Below are 19,989 nucleotides of genomic sequence, written 5' to 3'. Positions count from 1 at the left end.
CACAGTTAACAGGAAAGGGTTTAAACTCTTAAGTAAGATTCTTAAAAACGTGTCCATTTTGCGTAGTTGAATGCTCCTAACATTTGTCTGAGTACAGTCTCTGGTAAAAGCCACACCTCTCTTTTTGCTTTCAGAGTCCCAACCCCTCTCTGACCTTCTGTGTGAAGACGCACGACCGACTCTACTACATGGTGGCACCCTCCCCAGAAGCCATGAGGGTCTGGATGGACGTCATAGTTACAGGAGCCGAAGGCTACACGCAATTTATGAACTGAAAGTGAACACTCCTGTGCCACAATCAGAGACAAGACTGTCAAATGACTGGGGCCCCATAATTTATGGCCAGCAGTACAGGAAACTCCGGGTTTTGGGAAATACAGCCTTTATATTCAGTCAGTTTTATATCTTTTTTATCATTTATCTGTGATTTTTTTAACCTGTTTTCTGCTTGGATCAAAAAGGGAGTTCTGGAAGAAAAACAGTAATTTAAAACCTTTTGACTTGTGGTTTTGTGGCCCTGATGCAAGGCCCTGTTGTAAATGCCAATTTAGAGATTTTATCTGGGCAACTGTCCTTTACTAACAAGGACCGATATCTGAATAACAGTATTTTCTTTTTTGAGTTTGTTGTTCATTAATTATTTAAACATGTTTTTTAACACTTAAAACTAAGATCTAGCAGAAATATAAACTGGCAGTGCATTTGGGGACATGTTTGAAAGAGATCTATGGTGCCATTTGTAAACAGTACAGGAAATTTACATAATTTTGACTGTAATCAATAATTTTTAATCTTTCGTATTGAATTTGTATTATAATTTTTTTTTTTACTGGAGAACACAAACATTACAGCATATTAGAAATAAGGACAATAAAATCCTTCAAAGCAAGAAAACAGCTCAGGAAGGAGTCAATTTCCCATTTTAGTTTTTAAAACTGGCACCAATGGGAAAAGCATGAATTACTGGGTTTACTGTGTTGTGAATTTTAATAATAGTGTCAGGTGAACACACACAAAAATGTGCACAGGTACACAACAAAGAAGCAACTACTTCACCCAAAAAAAGTCAGAGAGAAATCCTCATTACCCCTCCCTGCAATCACTGCCAGGACTGTTCCTTCAGAGGACGGATTTTATGGGGAAGAGTAAAGTTTGTGGACATTGTTCTGATCGAATGAACTGAGAAAGTAAAAAATGTTCCTCTTTGAAAATATTATTTTCGTTAATGTGCCTTTTATGTATTTGTTTATCCCAGGGATTTGACTGTGGAACTTTGTGGAAATGCTTGCTGGAATTACCCGTATTTTCCGTGTGTATGTGGTACCCCACGGAATCAGTGACTCTTGGCTGAGGATTTCACAGGGTCCTCTTCTTGACTGAAACATGTATTCTGAATTCTGACTACTGCTAAATAGCAGTGCAGTACTGGAGGAATGTGCTGCAGCAACAGGTTTAACCATCATCTAATTTAGCAAAATCCTCTCATGTCTCTGTAAAGTTAACTGAAAGACTTGATATGTTCTTTGTGTTATGGTTGAGAAAAAGAGAGTTACATGAGCAGCACTGTAGACTATGATATAGCATAGCAAGCACCAGCCAACACAGAAAGTCCTCACACTGCCCAGCCCCATATAGTGATCAGGCTAACCTGTTCAAATGCTCCTTTGGAAAACACCAGTTTGTGTTTGTCTTTGCCACACCAGCCCTGAGCGTGTGAATAAAAGATTGCTTATAACTTCACAAAAGGAAAAAACAACTGTGTCCTCAGAGTTTGTGCTTGGTTAACCAAATTATTAATTACAGATCACAACTGCTGTTAAAATGTAATTTCTGTTTTATTAATGGATAATGTCCCAAATATTTGGAAGCCAAGCAAATTGTGATGAGGTGTTTACACAACACATCATTTTCTTAAAGGTTAATTCTATATTTAATATCACATTATCACTTAATTAAAATTATGAGCATTAAATATAAGAGGAATTTGAAGAGATGCGTAATGTGAGTGATGTGGCTGGTCCAATCTCCACCTTTCACAGCTGGTTTAAGTCATCACCTGCAACATAAACACAACAATGTGCTTATATATCATGAGAACCACATGGCCTGAGTGGTTCATTGCACTTAGACCATGGCACTTACCATAAATCATATTAAATTGCAAATATTCAAAAAAATAGTTATCAAGTGCAAATGATAACATTTGGGCATTTGTACATTCACCAAAAATATATTTCCTACATTGACAGGACATTTCATGGCAGCGTAGTGCTACATTTCTTGTACAGCAGATAGGAAAAAAGACGGGTTGTTCAAAATATGAAAATAAAACGGGAAAGATATTCTGAAACTACATAAATTTGTAAATTTGAACAAACCAGTAGTTCTGGAGAAGTAACATTGATCCTAGTATGTGTAATGTGTGTATTAACATGAACCTTGAATTAAGAATAATTTTTACTGTGCGGAACAATACATATGCTTGTCTATTCAAAATAAAGTATTAATGTAAGTTGTGGTATAAATACAGTGCCCTTCAGAAGTATGGGACTGGTTGAGTGAAATTTGTTATTATTTCTATATACTTAAGCCATTTGAGAACAAAGCATAAGTATAAAAAACAAAGATAAAAGTATAAAAAACAGCTTTAATTTCATGAATGAATGAATGAACATTATTTATATTGTACCTTTCATGCACAGAATGCAGCTCAAAGTGCTTTACAATTCAGCAGCAAAAACAAAGACACCAAAAACACAAGTTTAAAACCATACACATACGCAAGGAGGAAGGGAGAAAATAAGAACAGTGAGTGTTACTATTTATGTTCATGGTATTTACATGCATATATGTTTTACCATTTTACGGAAACAGGTATTGTTGTGTGAAGTCCCCCCATTTTCAGTTGTGCAAAAGGAAGTTAACGAATGACTTACAGTTAACTGTTTCTCAGGTGTTTTCCTTTTGTGTGGATTATTCACTCATAAAACCAAGACTAGATACTCACTGCTCTTTTATATGTCTCCAATTTATGCAAAAGGCAACACCTGGGTACCTGACATCTGTTCACCTTACTTTTGCATAGCTGGAAAATGAGGGGACTCAACATAAAAACAACTGTTTCTGTAAAATTATAAAACAAATATGATTTAAATACTATGAATAAAAGCTGTGTTGCCTGTACCTTTGTCTCAGATTCATCTTTTGATCTCAAATCCAAATGCTTTAAGTATATTGCAAAAATAACAAATTTCACTCTCCTGTTCCCATACTTTTGGAGGGAACTGTATTTATGCACAATATAGAGCAGTGGATGCAGCACTGACATTTGAAGTGCTACAGACGACAGTACTCGGGACATAAAGCAATTGCATATGACTTTGCAGATTATTTTGCTCAGGCAGTGAACTATGGCAAGGCCTTTTAACATTTACAGTAATAGCGTGACCAGAATCACATTGCAGATATCTGTTATTCATTTATAACTAGTAAAAACGCTAATTTAAGATCTCTTATTTAAAACTTGACTTGTTAAAATGCTAATTTAAGGTATCTCTTTAATTAGAGTTTTACTAGTAAGATTGAATTTACTTTTGCCATTAAGTTGTATGGAACCTCTGATTAAAGATATCTACAATTCAGTTTTGACTACCTAAAACGTTTTCCAGATATCTCCATTTAAATTATGACTAGTCATAGCACAGATTTGAGATATCGCCACATTAGTTCTGACTAGTCATAATTTCAAATAAAGATATATTTGATTTCTCATGATTTAAGATATCTAAATAGTCTTTTAAATATCTGAAGATATTCCTAGTCAAAATACAACTGTAGATATCTTATGACTGAATATCTTGAATTTGAATTACTACTAGTCAAAAGTCCTTTTAAGATATCTACAAAATTAGGATATCTTAAAAGGAGACACTTACTTTGGAGATATCAATTAATATTATGACTAGTCGAAATGCATTTATAGTTATCTTCAATTACAATTCTGACTCGTCAAAATGCAGTTGTAGGTATCAAAAACGTGCCCCTTGTTACAAGAAAGTCTTTGTTCTACTAACACAGGGACCAGCATGTTAGACCAGGGGCCTCATTTATAAAACAGACTTACGATCAATTTTGATCTTAAGTATGACTTAAGCAGAAAACCATAAGTAGTTATTTCTAAAACCTTACTTTGACGTGGAAATGATCTTATCTCTACACAAAGTCTAGACATGATGCAAGTGATTTTCCTGCTGGTTATTTATGGCTATTTTTCCCCCTTGCAGTTTAAGATCAGACCATTTATTTTTCAGATCAGCCACAGTTCTGTCTTGCTGCCCCACCTTGTTCACTGCAGCAGCAACACACCCCCAAGCTACCTGCTTGGCTTTGTTTGTCAACCCACTATTTAGTCCACTGAATAATACGTGTTGCCTGTCTTCAATCTCCTCTACCCTTGCCGTGATCTCGTCTTCCAAAAAGTTTGCTTTTCACTTTTGGTCCATGGTTATTCCTGACTAAACCCTCATTCGTGCCAGCATTATATAAGGGGAAATCGCGGATTGTAAGGCACGTTGAGGTACCGTCAATTTTAAGTTAATTTGAGATTTCTAGATCACAGGTGGGTAAGTTACAAATGGGCTTCTTAGAACCTCTGTAAGCAAGGTTTTTTATGCTCAGTATCTTTTATGAATTGAACGTAAGCACACTGTCGGAATAAATCTAAGAACATTTTTATAAACGAGGCCCCAGAACCAGAGTCAAGCGTCTTAGGGTTTTCAATGCTGCGGGCCGTACGTGAAAAGGAGCTGTTAACTATAAGTACAGATGAGTTACTGTCTGCAAAAAGACGACTGTTTCACCATCGCTTTCCACTTCATGTCATTTTCTTACATTTTTGCGCGAATAGCCAACGCTATTTCTTCAACCAAAATTGATCACACTTGGTTTGCAAGACATTACATTTACGATATATTTTCTTCGGCAAACTTTTATCCAAAGCGGCATGCAATAAATACACACCGAAGGTCGTTCTTACTAGTCAGATTATAATTGCAGATATCCTGAATTATCATTCTGACTGGTCACATTGTAATTATGACTAGTCAAAATGCATTTGTAAAGGATATCTACACTGTAATTATGGACAATCAAGCGAAGATATTAAATGTTAAAGGGCTTGCCATAGTGAAACATTGATGGAAAGTTGGTCGCTGGTAGTGCAGTACTTACTCTGTGCACAGGGGGAGCTGTACTCACTCACCGCTTCATCACCTGACAAGGAAAACCTTGCATTAGTAAAGAAACCTTTCTGCATGACAAAACACAAATATTGAGAGCTGCTTCAAACATGATCAATAAAAAGTCAGCTGAAATTCAACATGCCAGTAATATAGAAATCTTTTAATTATATGTGTTGTATATTTGCTGGACATTATAAAAAACATAAAATATAGTGCATGCACACCTTTAATGAGGTATATTTGAACTATATGGTAAACATTTTGATGTATGCCATAGTGCAGTGTGTATGCAGGTTTTTGCTTCTGCAGTTACCCTGGCTAAATGAGCTAATTGGCTGTACACCAACACTGATTCACTTGTAGAATAGGTCATAGTAAAAAGGGACACAAAAAACAGTCTTTAGGTATAATTTGTGCGCTTATCAAGAAATGTGGGTAAAATGTGTGAGAGGGTATAAACGTATAAAAGTCCAAAAGTAAGCCAGATACAGTTATGGACCTTATTGCCCACCTCTGTCATAGTGCAACATTGAGGGTACACTAATGAATTTTGAGTTGAGTGGTTTCTTTATAGAGAATGGAGAAATTCTGAAATAATTTGGAGAGATATACAGAAGAGTGAGCAAGTTATCTTACTTTTATCATAGTAGTCATAAACCTTGACCACTGCAGGCTTCAGGTTCCTCACTGGTATGTCCTCCACAATGACCAGAAAGTACGACATGGGCGCCATTTTCTTCAGCTATTGGGAAGGCAAAAACTTGGAATTTCAGTAATACTGTACGTACATTGTTATGCCATGCCAATGCCCTGGATCAATAAATTTCCTAATTTTGTCAAATGAATTACTGGGATATGACAGACTTTTTTTAGAATTACTGACATGAGGGACTTAAGTTGAGACCTCTTGATTGAATGTGGAGAAAGTAAGGGCCAACTGTGGGCCAGCCATCCCTTGTGGAGACGCATAACCCTTCATAGCTTTGCCCAGGGAAAGAGTTTGAGTTAATGGTGTGGTCTCTCCTACATCATCGTTCAACATTTTTCAACTTGTCTATTCATATGGCCACCTGCAATCTGTCTACATAAGCTGTGCTAGCTGTGCCTTCCTTCAATGCAGCAACTACATTTTCTCAGTTGGCTGATTTTTGAGGCAAAAAAGACCAGCAGCTCACCATCTTGTAGGGCAGTTCACAGAAGTATTCCTCTTATCAGACCCCAAAAGACTGTTTACTGTGCTGACAGGGAGTCAGCGAGAGTGATTAAGAGATGATGCTCAATTGCAAAACATCCAATTGGATCAGCATAATGAAAAACTTAGGTGTTCCATAATACTGTGTAATCAGGTTTTGTATTGTTGGAAAGCCGAAGTCATGGGAAACATGCTTACAGAGATGGTACAAGCAGGATTCATTGTTGTACTGTTGCCATGATTGTGTTTTTATTTGATCACCTGGGGTTTTTCCTTGTACATATGTACAGACGTTAACACGGTCTCCTATGCATCACACGTATAGCCAAACCACTCACATTTTACGCCATTGCATATTATCATTTTTACTAAACACTCATTCATTTCATTCAACTGCATTCATTTTAACCTGGCATTCCTCTTTGACTCTGACCACTGCACACCTAGTAGTTTTAAGGTCTTAACATACACCCAGGTACCCAGGATATTAGCACCCTGTAGTCACTCACCTAAACACTAGTGTTGTAACAGGATATGCAATTGTATTTATGGTGGCTACACAAGCCAAAGACATGTCCGCGTTAGATAGTGATCCATGAAGAGAAACACTGCTGGAGGACAGCAGTCTCCTCCATCTATGCTTAACTGTTAGCAGTGAGTAAAGGTTAAAACACTATTTTGCAGTCAGATAATCGGGATGAAATAAATTGAATTAATCCCATTCCAGTAGCACCAGGTAAGACTACACGAGACTCAGATATTTCCGCTGTTTGCTTTTCAGAGGGGTTTCTTGCAGTTGGTGATTTCAACATGATGAGTTTGGTTTCTTCCTGTTGGTGACCTCAATGTGCCATTTGGTGTATTTGGGTTTCTTACAATCTGAAATTGTAGTTATGACACTGAGCACATTTTGGTAAACCCCCAGATTCACTCAGAAAAAAAGAAAAATATAAAAAAAGAAAAATATATTTAAAAAATATAAAATATATATTTTTATATATATATAAAATTTGTGTGAATACGTTTGAAACTCGGTTACAAACTTGATTGGCATTCCTCGTTTGTTCACATGTTTAAATATTGTTTATTTGCACAGCAGATGCTTTCATTCTGGTGTAATGGGACAAATATGATTCCAAACTGTGTTTGAACCATTTTTTTCAGATTTTGTTTCTTCTTATTTTGGATTTCCTACATCAACAGTGAACCTTTTATAGGTTACACGTTCTGTAATTATTATTCATATTTATAGAGCAGTGCATTATAATTCAGGGTACCTTGATGATAATACAAGTACACCCTGGGAATGTTTTCTTTATGCATTTCACCCTTTTCTTCCACTTTGGAATGGCCAATCATAGCACTCACTGATAAAACCTCAGCTACTCATCAGGGGGAGCACAGACAAGAACATGCTCTCCTCTGAAGCATGTGATGTCAGCCGCAACTTCTTATCACTTTGCAATTTGTAAATTTGGCTCACATAGACATGTGCCAGAGGAAGAAACTTCATTTGCAACTCAGTAGGCAGACTATGGTCTTTCATTCAGCCAGTGGGTTTCACTAGAGCGCGATTAAATTCTATAGACCTGAAAGGTCAACTGAATCCCTCCCCTCCTTCGATGACACTAGCACAAATCGTTTATCACCCTGATGAGCTGCCAGCTACAGTCACCAGTGACGTGGTCTGCATTCAATACTAGCCTGGTAGGCACATGGTTCCATTAGAAGAGTGCCTTAACAGGATGAGCCACCCAGCAGCCTTACCTGGGACATGTTAACAGAACCTTCAAAAAAGGGCAGTATCAGTAGAACTGTTTGGGGTTGTACTCTTACCTCATCCAGGTAAATGATCACATGACCTTCTTCCTCTTCAACACGCTTCACACTGGGATGAGCTTTCAGCTGAAGAAATTATGGATATATTACAAGATAATATTTAATTCAATTACATTTATTATTATAACGTAAATGTTCAAGCTGCTACTTGATTACTTGAAGCGGATTTTAGTACTTTAGGTAACAAACCCTTGAATGCCTGAAAGCAACCATTGTAAAGTCAGCAAGACAGGCTGCGTAAGATATCTCTAAATATCTCAAATGTCCTTCATCACATACAAAAACTGTTGATCGCAATCCACCCCTCAAACAGGCAGAGTCTGGATACTTCTTGTGGCCACATAATAAATCCCTAAATTGGGTCATTTTGTATTTCTGCCCTCTGTATCTTCCTCTTCTAAAAAAACATGGGAAACGTCATCCAAATTTCAACCAGGCACAACTGAGAAAACATACCCCTCAAAACTTAATTTAATATGGAAACTGTCTGTAACTCTCACTCTTACGATATTCTCTTGGAATGGTATAAACTGCATCTGTGCAACAGCTGGCCTTCACTCAGAAGAATTGTATAATCACACAAGTAGTAGCCAACACATGAACAATGATTTGCTTTTTTTAGTGAAGAACTTCATGCATGCCTATTTATAGAAACTATGGGAGTTTCAGATAAATAAACACCCTCAAGTGACAACAAATAATAACACCAAAGGAATTCTTACACATATTCTCACAATAGGTAAACAAGCAATATTTCAATGTGATGCAAAGAAAATACTCCTTTAAAATATATATTCCTTATATTTTGAAGGAGATATTCTGCCATGTATGGACAATTTGCTCACCTGTATGAGTGAGCTTTTATCCAGGAGGAATCCTGACAGGAGACGGATACTGATGATCACCATGTTGGTTTCCTCTCGCCCACCATTGTACCTGTTGAACAAATAGAGCTGTTTCTTTTCTCTCTCACTTTGGAAAACCCGGCAACAGCTTGGAAATGTATTCATTTTAGAATAATTTATTATTATGACTATTTTTTCATTATTCTTATGATTCATATCGTTGTTGTTATGATTATCATATGACTCCGACTATTCATATTCTTATTATTATTATTATTATTAGTAGTAGTAGTAGTACTACTACAACTACTGCTTCTACTAATACTTCTACTTATGATAACAATAATAATAATAATAATAATAATAATAATAATACAATTCTGACAATCATGTATGTAAAACTAAATGTTTTATAGAGCATTTATTTGAATATTTACCTGAATGAACAACAGTAGATAGCAGCATTTTATGGAAAAGAGATAAGTATACATACACATACAAGGTTATAATATATTTCAATACCAAGCAGCTGCAAATATTTGTTACTATACTGTTTTTTTATTATAATAAGATTCTGCCATTCTGGTCATTAGCAAACCATGCATTCTTTTCTGTGTTATGAAAGTAGGTATATTTTATTAATACAAATAGTGTGTGAGGTGTGTCATCCAACCAAAAACCCTTATATAGAGCAAGCTTCAGCATATACTGCTCGTAATATTACTGGTTGTTTTCCAACAGTAGATTGCATACATTTTGTCCATATCAGATGCACTGTTCAGCCTGGATCTGGCTGGCTTTATGGTCTAAAGTCAAGCTTTAAGGATTACAGCACCTGTAACACACACTACCTGGTAGGATCACTGCAAAAACAGAAACAAACCCCACCTAACATGCACAAAAACTGTCAGGGATGTCTTCCTTGCACTGTTGCAGACCCCTGTCGCATTGGCACTGATGGTGAATGAGGAGAAGTCTGGAGGAGGGGGGATGTTGTACTGCAGAGCGATCTGAAAGAGAGAGAAAGACATTTGAGGAAGACAGAAATGACTGGATCATGTTTGTATCACAGTAACTACAGAAACAAAACAGACCACATATTAACAGTTTCCTGATTTTAAATCATGAGTTTGATGTACAGCAATAGTGATCTGGACCCAAAAGCCATTTACAGTAGCTGAGATCAGGATTTCCAGACCTCTAACTGTTACCCCACACTCCAGTACCACAGGTGGCATTGGGCACAGTAGTGATAATAGCAGAGTTACCGCTACTACAGAATCCAGTGCTGACCTGCACAAATGCACAAGCCTCGCCGTTGGCCTTAATGTTGTAGACTCCAGGCACCTCCTGCAGCTGCTCCTCCTGGTACAGCAGTCTGTTGTGCTCATCCACATGGAACTGACTTTTATATCCACCAGTAGAGGTCACCGTCACTGTGCTGGCACCTCCCTTCCTGAAGGTGGCAGCAGCGTACAGCGTCAGAGCCTGCAGAGCCACCACTGTGTTCTAATGAGCGAGAAGGAGAAAAGAGAGGGACGAGAGGAGAGAGGGAAAAAAGGAAAAGGATGGAAAGAGAGGTGATGGCTTACAAAACTGAGATTTACAACAGAAAGAACAAGAGAAACAAAGAAAAAAGATGGAGAACCTGTGTGGAGGAGAACCCGCCATAAGGGTTCTGCTGGTTTGCCAGCCAGCGAACAATGGAGGTGGCGTAGCCCAAGTCAAAGTCAGAAAGGGGAGGCCCAGAGAGGAGGGCTAGGAGCACGTAGGAGGTCATCTCCACTGCTAGAGAGCCTTCTCCAGAAGCCCCAACTCTCTTCCAGTGACGGCCTTGTTCTAGAAAGCAGGCACAGGTAAGAACACATCTTTCTATTTACCCACACATTTCACCCCTTGAATTCATAGCAGTATTCAGAAACATACTGTCACATGTTATAGTAAAAAATGTATTTATTTATTCATCTACTTATTTATCTACTTATTTATTTGTTGTCTCTGCCATTCTTTTATAACACAGTTTTATTGATTTTTATTTGTCTTATTGCTTGTGTTGCTTTTATTGATTTTTATAGATTTTTTTTTTTTTTTTTTACAATTTAAAGTGCATTGTATTGCATTCAGTTGCACAAAATGAGCTATAAGTAAAGATTAATTGACTGATTGATAGTATACTCCTCATGTAAAATTCTTTTCAATATTATTACAGTTACTAGAATTTACAGTTACACTTATAAAGCAATGGAAACTGAATCAGGGTAAGACATTCTTGTGCAAATCTGAAGTAAAATGGATCACATTAGATGTCCAGATTGCCCGCACTTTCCAGTTGTATACAGAAAGCTTTTGTTATCCTTGATTTTTCCTATAAGCCAACTGATATATCATCTAAGGGATGTTTAAGATATTCCTGGAGATCCACTGCTCTAGACATACCTGAACACAATTGTAAGAACTGATAACTCTGAACACTTTAGAAATAAGCTGCAGTTTTCAAGGTGCACCTGTCTCTGACAGTGAAACAGTGAAGAGCTTCCAGTCCTAATTAAACAGAACCTGTGGTGCTGGAAACTATCAAGCATGAGAGTAAGGGGCAGATACCTGTGATTATGGCCACTTTGTCCAGACGGTCAATGAGACGAGCCCTCATAACACTGTCTCCAGCCAGGGTGAAGGTGTAGGAGAGCAGAGCAGTGGCGTAGGTGCTGCTGATCTGATCTGAGGCCTGTCTCAGACATGCCAGACTCCTGTTCACCATGGGATCCTGACATACCAGGGGCGACATAGGTCAGGAGGTAAGACCGGTTGTCTGGCAGTCGGAGGGTTGCCGGATCCCTCGCCCTGGGTGTGTCGAAGTGTCTTTGAGCAAGGCACCTAACTCCTAATTGCTCTCAATGAGCTGATTGGTACCTTGCATGGCACCCTTTCACCGTTGGTGTGTGAGTGTGTGTGTGTGAATGGGTGAATGAGAGGCATCAATTGTAAAGCACTTTGGATAAAAGCGCTATATAAATGCAGTCCATTTATTACCATTTACACACAAAAGAGAGGAGCTCTATATTAAAATATATAAATCTATGAAATAATTCACAGAAGTTTGATAAAATTGTAAAATATATAGCCTACTTGTTCATTACCATTTTCAGTTTTAACAAACAGAGGAAAGGAAAAAAACAACACCACATAATATCTGATAGGATGTTGTGTAACTGCTCTGAATGCAATTTCTTTTCAGATGTCTCCAGCTGGATAAACAATGTAATTGGCTACATATAGCAATCCCAAATGTATTCATACAGTACCATTATTTTGAAGTCATAAAAACCAAAGTTTCTCATTGCTAGTGTTGTCATGATTTTGTGCTTTTTATTGGTCCAAATTGGTTATATAAACGAGGCACTTTTCAAATAAGCCATATCAGAGGAGAATGAAAAGAACAAAAAGATATTACATTAAAGATGGAAATTCTGATTGGTCCAGCCAGTGAAAATGCAATGCACTGTGGCAAATAGAGCCATGACTGTTCCAGGAGGGAACGGTGTGGCAAGGTGAGTGAGAACAGGTAGGTAGCTCATATTTTTGCAAAGCAGATGGTGGTTTCTTAGCTGGTACAGATTTATGATAATATGGACTCCCTTTGGTTCAGGTTAACTGGAGTGTACTCACAGTGCTGTTAGTGCCCAGCTCAAGGAGAGCAGCTGTAACATAGGCTGTCAACATCACCTCATCACTGACTCCACCCTGTAAGTAGACACAGAACATACCATTGCAATGCCTGGGGAGTACTGGAGACAAGCAGAGAAGATACTGTAAGTGTGACAGTGCAGAAGCAACAATATGCAAAGATGCTTGAAGACAGCAAGAATAATTATGTTCACATCCCCCGGGGGGAGAGCATTCTTCCATGTATGTGTGTTTTTGTTTGCAGGTATGCCAATAAGCACATGTGTGTGATACTGTGTGTCCAGTGCAACTGTGTGTGTGTGTGTGTGTGAGATACTACGTGTGCACATGCTTATATGTGATTGTGTGTGTGTGTGTGTGTGTTTGTGAGATAATATATGTATGCACATGCTTATATGTGATTGTGTGTGTGTGTGTTTGTGCTCGCATGTGTGTACGTTCCTGTGTATTCACTTTCAGCTCACCTTCATTCCATTGTGAAAGAGTTTCCCCACAGACTTTATGCAGCCATCTTCTTGTTGCTGAAGGCTGAGCCATACTTTGGCACTGGTGATGTATTTTGGGTCAATAAATATGTATCGAGTTGCGCCTCCAAAAGACTTCATCACAAAAGCAGTGAGCCTGGACACACAGATACAGAACAGCAGATGTCAGCTCTAAATCCCTGCGCTAGGGTGGGAGATATGTGACATTTTGTGTGTGGTTTCTAGCCAGTTAGTGCTTTTTACAATAACTGTGTTATAGATATAAACCTCTCCTCCATCAGGCATGCTGTTGTTACTGTAACACTGTGTGAGTGTCTGTGTGTGCACGTGCACGCACGCACGCGCACGTGTGTGTGTGTGTGTGAGTTTTTTAATATTAATTACTCATTCATTGAAGTGAGCATGTACCTGCTGTGATTGGAGCAATGTTGGCATTAGCAAAAGCATGTTTTAAAATCTGATCAGCTAGAGTAGAATCAGGGGAAAAAAACTTTTAATGGATATATTTGCACATCTTGCTGTGAGGAATGTCTCAAAAATCCATATATGAATTCAAACGATTACATTAGCGCTACGCCGTGCATAAATATCCATTGAGGCATTGTTAAATGAATGCCCATGCATTGGTAAATCTTTTCCAAAAGGATAATGCGTGTCAAGAAATGAACATTTATTGTTACATTTGTCTGTTTGGAAATAGTTTTGTTTGTGAGTACAAAAACATATTTGTGAATCAATTATTTTGTAAAACACAAAAAATATTTGTTTCATTTGCGTAGGGTTGATATTATTTTTTAATGATTTCTGAGACAATCATAACCCCACAGTAATCACACACAAAATTGCACATGCAGATACTGTAATGGTGGTTGCTGTGTCTGTGCACAGGTGAACTGCAGTGATGGGCCTCCCTCCTCAGTGTGAAGCTGAGGAGGGAGGCAGAGTGAACACTCAGACTGACCAGGTGTTCCCTGAAGCGTCCCTCTGTCCAAAGGCGCTATAGGAGCCGTCGTTGTGCTTGTAGTTCAGCTCTCGCTGATATCCTGCAGGAAACCGTGATTACAGAGAAGCTGGAACCCCTCTTTTCTACACAACCACTACAGAGAACATAAACAATCAAGCTTCATCTTTGCATGTTCATGTGTTTGGATGGTGATAAAGAAATTAGAGGAAATTCATAAGTTGGATTCCGTGGTGATCACTCCCCCATCTACTAGTCAGCCAATGAGATACCTGCTCTACAGCCCAACCCTGCCCCTCTCACCACTCTCCAGGAAGGTAATGGCCTTGCTCTTGATCTCTGGTGTCAGCTGCTCTGTGGTCTCCAGGTACCTGAGGATATAGATGTTGGGGGCAAAAAGCAGCATGTTCTGCTCTCCACAGCCATATGGCATCGCCAACAGGCTGTCCAGATTCCTCATGGCACGCCCCATCAAGTCACCTGTCAGAGGGGGTAGACACCTGGTCAACACATATATCCAAATCAAGCCCAACAAACAATCCTGCTTCAACCTCAACACACTCTCACACCCACATCCATATACTCACAACGCCAACAAACACACACAACGCAGCTAGCTATCTTAAAGCCTTAGCTTTGGTTTGCTTATCACTTACACAACTGAATAGCCGCGTCCCCACAATCGGCTGTTTATGGGCGTGTCGCCTATTTTTGACAGACAGTTGTGTTTGTTAAATGTTGACCGGGTTTAATGTAATGTTTCATATTCATTGTCCTGTCTGAATAAAAATAGCTAATTTTTGCAGTAACCTAGATCTGAAAGATGTTAGTCAGCTGCCTAGCTATGCTGTCTAATGTCTAGCTAGTGAGTAAAACCAACAACAAAAACATTGTCTGGCTAATTAGCCAGCTAATGCCTTCAAAGTTATATATCTGGTTAGCTAGCTAGGTGGCTGGTAGAAACAAACAACTAGCAACTAATACATTAAGAAGATGTTTTTTTTGTTATTGTTGGTTGTTACTTACTATAGCTAGACATTAGACAGCCTAGCTAGGTAGCTTATTAACATTTTTCAGAGCTAGGTTACTGCAAAAATGATTTTTATTCAGACTGGACAGTGATAGTAGCTAACGGCGATAACTACGTTGTAGAGCCACCGACAATTCTAGAGACTTTTCTCCACACTGCGTTCCTCTTATCAATGTCTCTGTAAGAGATTTTATTAAGTCGGGAAACCCGATACGGAAATTACGAGTTAGGTCCTCCATTGTGGAACGATAGAATGTCGAACTAAAATTAGAAAAAAAATAGGGACAATTTACTTGACGGATCATTAGATCAAATCAGACGCGGCGAGGGGGTCAAAGTTGAATTTTTGCCATCTCCCCTGCGGCCTCGCCGCCTCTCGCCCTCGCCGCGCCGCCGACAATCCCAACATGCATTGCGGGGTCTGGCCGCCACCTCTCATTCAAAGTGAATGGAGGGGCCGCGTATAGTGTGGCTTCACCGTAAGTCTTCACAACTGTAAGGATCATATGTTTAGATCATATTTGGCAAATATATGAAGTTTATCTAAGATTTCAAGTATTACAATTACCTGATGCTTTTATTTTGTTGCTGGTCAGACAGAGCTGAATGTGGACATTCTTAAGTAGGTCTTGATTTCAAGTAAAATACCCAGAAGGAGGGGAGAGTTCGCTCACCTAAGACTGAAAGTGAGGCCTTGGCAGAACCCTCCACAAAAACCTCTGGCAGCTCCAGAGAAATGACCTTTTCCACAGCTCCCTCTGGTGGACAGAGAGACAACAGACAGGGAGGAACAATCAAGAACCACACACAGCTTTTCTTTCATCACTGTAGTCTCCTGAGAAACAGGAAACTGTAAAACACGTTAAAAATAAAACTTGCATGCACAAAACTTTTAAATGATAGACATAAACAACATATTTTCTGGCTATATGTTTAGAAACATATTATATGTAAAATGTAAATGCGTTCTTGATTTGTTACATTTTTGCATTGATGCTTTTCTATTTGTAGGAGAGAGGAAAGGGGAGACCTTGAGGACACAGCAGTGCGTTGTGACTGATGGTCTGTTCTGTGCCCTCAGGCTGAAAAAGAGAGAGATCAGGACATTTAGAGAATCAGCCCACATCATAAACACACCCTGTCTAAAACCTCAACATAATACTGTACTCTATAACATAGCTGTACAGTTCCAAACATGGTAAAATATGAAATAGTAAATATACACTTTTCATGTCACTCCGCAATATTTTTCACATATAAATGTATATTGTTGAATAATCTTTACAACATTTGCATGTAAAACTCATATTAAAATAGTAAAATACATCTTTAAAGGGGGATTGTATTAAGTTTCAGTTAAATAATTATTCTGGTTTTTTCAACCTGGGTCTTAATTCCATCTTATTTTCCACCATTCCTGTCTGTTCTGATAATATTTTCACACCTGCTTCACCAGTTTTTTTGTTCCAGTGGTTTTTTTTCTCCATAGAAAAAAAATTGTTCTTAGAACTATTCAACAGCGTCTATGTGGCATATCAAGATACAGTTTCATTTTGCCTCAAATAAATCCTGCTTATCTAAACCTCGTATTTGGAAGCGAAAATGAATGTGAAAGTTGAAAAATATTCAATGAAATTAAAAGTAAGAGTAACTGCGTTTCAGCTTCCAGAAATAACCTATCCATCCATCGATTACCTACACCCGCTTAACTTGGGCAGGGTCGCGGGGGCTGCTGGAGCCTATTTCTCACAGTGTATGGCTCTTCCGGATTCACATAAAAGTGGTGCCATCTACACGAATATGCTCCTTCTTAAAAGGAAATACTAGCTAATACTAGCTAAGTGTAGCTAGCCACAAAAGGGCTTATGTAAGATGTTCTGGATGTCACAGTTTCCAGTATTGGGCCTATTTCACTTCAGTCCTAAAGTGTTAGATGGATTTTGCCTATGTATTAGCTAGTATTCTCTTTTAAGAAGGAGCATATTTGTGTTGATGGGAACATTTTTGCAATGTAAAACTGGAAGAGAAGAGGCACGTTATCACCAATTTTATATCTGAACTAAATGGGTGACATAATGTTAATGGATACAGCAATTAACATATTTTATCCATATGCATCATCAGAAATACTGTCAGGCTCGATGTGTTTGTGTATTATATAAAACAAATGCAATTTTCAAACTTGTGTGTGCATTACACAACTTTTCATCTTACTGAAAAGTGGAGGTAGTGTTATTCTTTTGGGAACACATGCTCACCATATTTTGTCAGTTTTTTAATAACAAATAGATGGCTGTGAGTTGTCTCACCTCCACAAGCAGTGTACGGACAACGGTGTCGATTTGTCCCCTCTCAGGCAAGATGACCACCTCATTGCCACACAGCTCCTCAGTGCTCAGGGCTTCTGCACTTACTGTAATGTTCACCCGACCTTAGAATGCAAAGACAGAGCCTCATGAAAAGCTACCAGAGGATGGGGGAAAAGTCTCTGTCTTTGGGGGGGGGGGGGGGGGCAATGCATGGTCTTAAATGAAGGAAAAAGCAAACTAAAATCAGTGTAATTCTCAGTGATAGTCACAACCAATCCAACACCCAGTGATAGTTCATTGTCTTTATGGATAATATTTTTTAACCAAGAAGGATTTATTTATTATTTTCAAGTAAACACTAAGCCCAGTGTAGAGTCCATAATGTGCCATGCAGAGGGGGCACTGTGACTCACCCAAAGTGGTTGCCGTGACGACCCAGGTGAAGGTCTCGCTCTCCTCGCCACAGAGACATCGCCTGTACTGGCAGCCGTCGCACGGCTGGCCTGTGAACTGTGCCGACTCTTTCAGGCTGACATGCACCTGAGAAACAGGAAAACCACTTACAGTAAGAAGGGGAATTGATGATGAAAACAGTCCATTAGTCCATTTATGCCACATTTCACCCACTGTCTCTCTGTTTCACCAGTGGCAGTTCTCTTCTTCCTGCTGACAGATCTTCATCTGAAATTTCTACAGCAACACAATTTATTAAAATTTAAATTTAAATTTTCTATTGCACAGAAGAGTATATCTCACATGTTTATTTTCTTTGCTGGATGGTCCATGTGTCTTATTTCTAGAAGTGATGAGAACTTGACCCTAATTATACATTATAAAATTTAACATGAGAGTGCTGAGTAACATGAGCAGACCTGTAGTTTCCTTAATCAATATGAATATAATTTAAAGATGTTTAGATAGTGTTTGCAACCTAATCCCCAGTGAATCTCTCATCAATCTGTTGAGAACATCTCCAGTATAACTTTAATTTTATAAAGAAGACCCTTTTTGTATTTTAATATGCTTAATGTATTCCCTTTTCTTTTCTGTTATGTTGATGAAAAAGCCTTTAACTGCAAGTGATTTTTGTATCTTAAGAGCATTCCTTTTGGCCACCCTTGCTTTTTAAATATTATTTATAAAGTATTCAATTTTGTCTGATTATTCTGTTTCTATTTCCCAGTTCTCGGGATTTTATAGAATCTGATTACTCTTTCTTTTTGATATAAAACCATGACCAGTTTCAGAATTCTTTGGTCATCAACTGTAGAGGTCTTCCTTTGGATGCCAGGCCCTTACTGAGCTCAGTAGTGCTCTGGATTGCTTTGACAATCCCACTCTTGCTATCTTTCATATTTTTTTATTATCTGCACTTTCCAGCCAATTTTTCTAGCTCCTACAGTTTTTTGCATTAAAATGTTTTACACCAAAATAACCGGCTAGTTCCAGACATTGTTGCTTGTATTCAGATTTTTAGAAATATTCTAAACATTTTGAAATATTCAACTTTTTGTGAGCAATTTTTGTGGTCACTCCATAGAGGGTCACTCATGGATGTTTAGTGGAACGATTTAGTAGGATGCATGCGCAGGTGGTCACTCACTCACTCATGGACGTTTAGTAGGACGCATGCGCAGGTGGTCATTCACTCACTCATGGACGTTTAGTAGGACGCACTTCCAACGGCACGAGATTTTTAAGCACAGCTTTATTGACTAATGTTACTTTAACTAACCCTAACATGTTATCATTTTGCCTACTTTAGTTAACCTAGTTAGCGCGTATGGATGCTATCCTGCACGCATGCGTAGGAGCTAATGACACACAGCTACAACCACCGATAAAGATGTATGGACACAAGGATGATACAGCCACCGATACAGATGTATGGACACACGGAGGACAACAAATAACGATACAGAGGTGAGGACATGACATAGCTAGCTAGCTATATAGTTAGCCAAGTTTTACTCAAGACACTTTTAGGATATGAATAATCCCTGGAACATAATCGCTACTTGCCAATCCCCAGCCGTATATGCAACACTATGGTTCGCCATGGGTCTGGACGGTTTTGTGCTTCTTCTGAGCTATGCACCCTCATTGAAATGCAGGAGGCTTGAGGACAGTGCCAGTTGGAATTTGAAGCAAGCCCACACTATTTCTTCAGGAATTGTAATCTTTCTAGTTCTTAATGATGTTCCAAACAGTTTATTTTTTCCTAAGGTTTGGCCTGTGTCTCTGACCGTTTTTTTTTCTCCTATTTCTGAGCCTCATAATAGCTTCTGTGACTTCCATTGGCACAATTCTGGTCCTTCTTCTCACAATAACAGTCTCCAAAGGTAATAAAAAGCCTAGAATCAAGACTAGATACTTAAAGCTCTCTTATACTTGCACTAAAGGG

At 38.5% G+C, this 19,989-nt stretch overlaps 2 protein-coding genes across 20 annotated transcripts in view; one reads left to right on the top strand and one right to left on the bottom strand.

Annotated features, from left to right (window-relative positions):
* The window catches only part of phldb1a (pleckstrin homology-like domain, family B, member 1a), an 81,537-nt gene extending 80,643 nt beyond the window's left edge, over window positions 1-894 (top strand). For 12 of the 18 annotated variants that reach the window (XM_035433251.1, XM_035433240.1, XM_035433248.1 and 9 more), the window contains one exon: window positions 135-894. In XM_035433251.1, the coding sequence (XP_035289142.1) occupies window positions 135-275 (141 nt within the window). In that variant the 3' untranslated portion in view covers window positions 276-894. The remainder of the gene's footprint in view (window positions 1-134) is intronic. The other 6 variants (XM_035433241.1, XM_035433246.1, XM_035433250.1 and 3 more) reach the window with 2 other exon arrangements.
* A 922-nt stretch (window positions 895-1,816) lies between these two features.
* The window catches only part of LOC118235665 (alpha-2-macroglobulin-like), a 38,736-nt gene continuing 20,563 nt past the window's right edge, over window positions 1,817-19,989 (bottom strand). For both annotated transcript variants that reach the window (XM_035433258.1, XM_035433259.1), the window contains exons 20-36: window positions 17,999-18,125; window positions 17,586-17,707; window positions 16,307-16,358; window positions 15,951-16,034; window positions 14,550-14,726; window positions 14,247-14,328; window positions 13,265-13,421; window positions 12,783-12,857; window positions 11,718-11,880; window positions 10,765-10,955; window positions 10,410-10,625; window positions 10,005-10,126; window positions 9,117-9,207; window positions 8,269-8,337; window positions 5,877-5,982; window positions 5,230-5,271; window positions 1,817-2,056 (exon numbers count right to left, since the gene is read on the bottom strand). In XM_035433258.1, the coding sequence (XP_035289149.1) occupies window positions 2,034-2,056; window positions 5,230-5,271; window positions 5,877-5,982; window positions 8,269-8,337; window positions 9,117-9,207; window positions 10,005-10,126; window positions 10,410-10,625; window positions 10,765-10,955; window positions 11,718-11,880; window positions 12,783-12,857; window positions 13,265-13,421; window positions 14,247-14,328; window positions 14,550-14,726; window positions 15,951-16,034; window positions 16,307-16,358; window positions 17,586-17,707; window positions 17,999-18,125 (1,899 nt within the window). In that variant the 3' untranslated portion in view covers window positions 1,817-2,033. The remainder of the gene's footprint in view (window positions 2,057-5,229; window positions 5,272-5,876; window positions 5,983-8,268; window positions 8,338-9,116; window positions 9,208-10,004; window positions 10,127-10,409; window positions 10,626-10,764; window positions 10,956-11,717; window positions 11,881-12,782; window positions 12,858-13,264; window positions 13,422-14,246; window positions 14,329-14,549; window positions 14,727-15,950; window positions 16,035-16,306; window positions 16,359-17,585; window positions 17,708-17,998; window positions 18,126-19,989) is intronic.

This window comes from Anguilla anguilla, chromosome 9, assembly GCF_013347855.1.
Source record: "Anguilla anguilla isolate fAngAng1 chromosome 9, fAngAng1.pri, whole genome shotgun sequence".
NCBI classification, from domain to species: Eukaryota; Metazoa; Chordata; class Actinopteri; order Anguilliformes; family Anguillidae; genus Anguilla; species Anguilla anguilla.
The sequence above is the reverse complement of the archived record's forward strand: the minus strand, read 5'-3'. Positions and strand labels throughout refer to the sequence as shown.